The following is a 1,531-nucleotide window of genomic DNA, read 5'->3' as shown; positions in this document are numbered from 1 at the left end:
AACCTTCTTGGTATGGGAGATCGAACTGGGGACCTTTTGCTTGCAAGGCAGGTGGTGGAACCACTGAGCTAAATCCCTGGCCCACCCCATGGTCTTGTGAGAAAAGAGGATAATTCTATTTTCCTGGTGAACCTTCCATGTTCTAGTAGCAAAAAGACAGTCTCTTCCTGATAGTATATTACTTCAATATTTTTTTCTTCTCCTTCCCCTCTCTTCCCTCCCTGCTCTCCCCATCTCTTGGTCCTCTTCCCTTTTTCCTGATATCTTTTATTTTGCTATTTATATTCTGAGTTTCTCATATAATGTATCAGTATTTCTTGAGGCAAAACTAGAAGACTTGTGTAATATAGTACTAAGACCTCTTGAATCTTTCTGTTTACACCCGTGTGTGTGTGTGTGTGTGTGTGTGTGTGTGTGTGTGTATGTGTACTGGGGATCGAACTCAGGACCTTGCGCTTGCAAGGCAAGCAGCAGAGCCCCTGAGCTAAATCGCCAGCCCTGATTTAAATTTTTTTAAAAAACTTTTTTGCAAGGGCCAGGGATTTAGCTTAGTGGTGCCACCACCTGCCTTGCAAGCTCAAGGTTCTGAGTTTGCTCTCTGGTACCAGGGGGAAAAAAAAGAAAGAAAGAAACTTTTTTGCAGTACTGCAAATTGATCTCAGGGTCTTTATTTTTAAATTTTGAAACAGGGTCTCTCTTAAGTTGCTAAGTTGCTCGGGATTGGTCATAAAGTCTTGCCAAGTAGATCCACTCAAAAGTACTTGCTGCGGTCATCTCTCTGGATAGTTTGCCTGAATTTACTAATAGGGAGTCATATTCTTGGGCCTTACAAGCACTGTCAATTTCATTTCTTACCTAAATTTTAAGTGTTAGAGGTGCATTTATCATTTACTTGTGTGCACAGCCTACCAATGTTCTTTTTAGGTACGGTCTTTCTGGCAGTGATGTTTTGGATAATGTTGCATACGCTCGAGGGTTCAACACAGATCACCAGACGCAACACAGCCTACATGTTCTTGTTAGGTACGGTCTTTCTGGCAGTGATGTTTTGGATAATGTTGCATACGCTCGAGGGTTCAACACAGATCACCAGACGCAGCTCCTTTATCAAGCATCAGCCATGATGGTTGAGTCCAGGTATGTACAGTAGAAGGCAGTAAATGTTCCAAGAGTCCCTTTCCTGAAAAGCTTAGAAACAAATTTAAATTTTAGTTCCTATTTGTACTTTATGTCTAATCACTATTGAAAAATGAAGCCACCAGGTTGGTGGTATACACCTATAATCCCAGCATTTGAGAGGCTGAGTCAAGAGGATCACCACAAGTTTGAGGCCAGCCTGAGCTATATAGTGAGTACAGGGCCACCTGAACTATATAGCGAGACCCTGTCTTTTAAAAAAAAACAAACAGAAGGGCCAGGGATTTAGCTCAGTGGCACCACACACCTGCCTTGCAAATGCCAGGTCCCTTGAGTTCAATCCCTGGTACCAAAACAAACAAACAGAGAAAGGTCTACTTTAAAAAAAAAAAAA

The 1,531-nt window shown here is 41.9% G+C and overlaps 1 protein-coding gene across 1 annotated transcript in view; it reads left to right on the top strand.

Moving 5' to 3' along the window:
• Rad51 (RAD51 recombinase) overlaps window positions 1-1,531 on the top strand; it is a 32,054-nt gene that overhangs the window by 22,763 nt on the left and 7,760 nt on the right. Inside the window, exon 7 of the mRNA XM_010624694.3 lies at window positions 1,024-1,137. Coding sequence (XP_010622996.1) covers window positions 1,024-1,137 — 114 coding nt within the window. The remainder of the gene's footprint in view (window positions 1-1,023; window positions 1,138-1,531) is intronic.

Source organism: Fukomys damarensis, unplaced genomic scaffold, assembly GCF_012274545.1.
Source record: "Fukomys damarensis isolate Sample0158 unplaced genomic scaffold, DMR_v1.0_HiC HiC_scaffold_17, whole genome shotgun sequence".
Lineage (NCBI taxonomy): Eukaryota > Metazoa > Chordata > Mammalia > Rodentia > Bathyergidae > Fukomys > Fukomys damarensis.
Note: the sequence above shows the minus strand (reverse complement) of the source record. Positions and strands in the feature narration are given on the sequence as shown.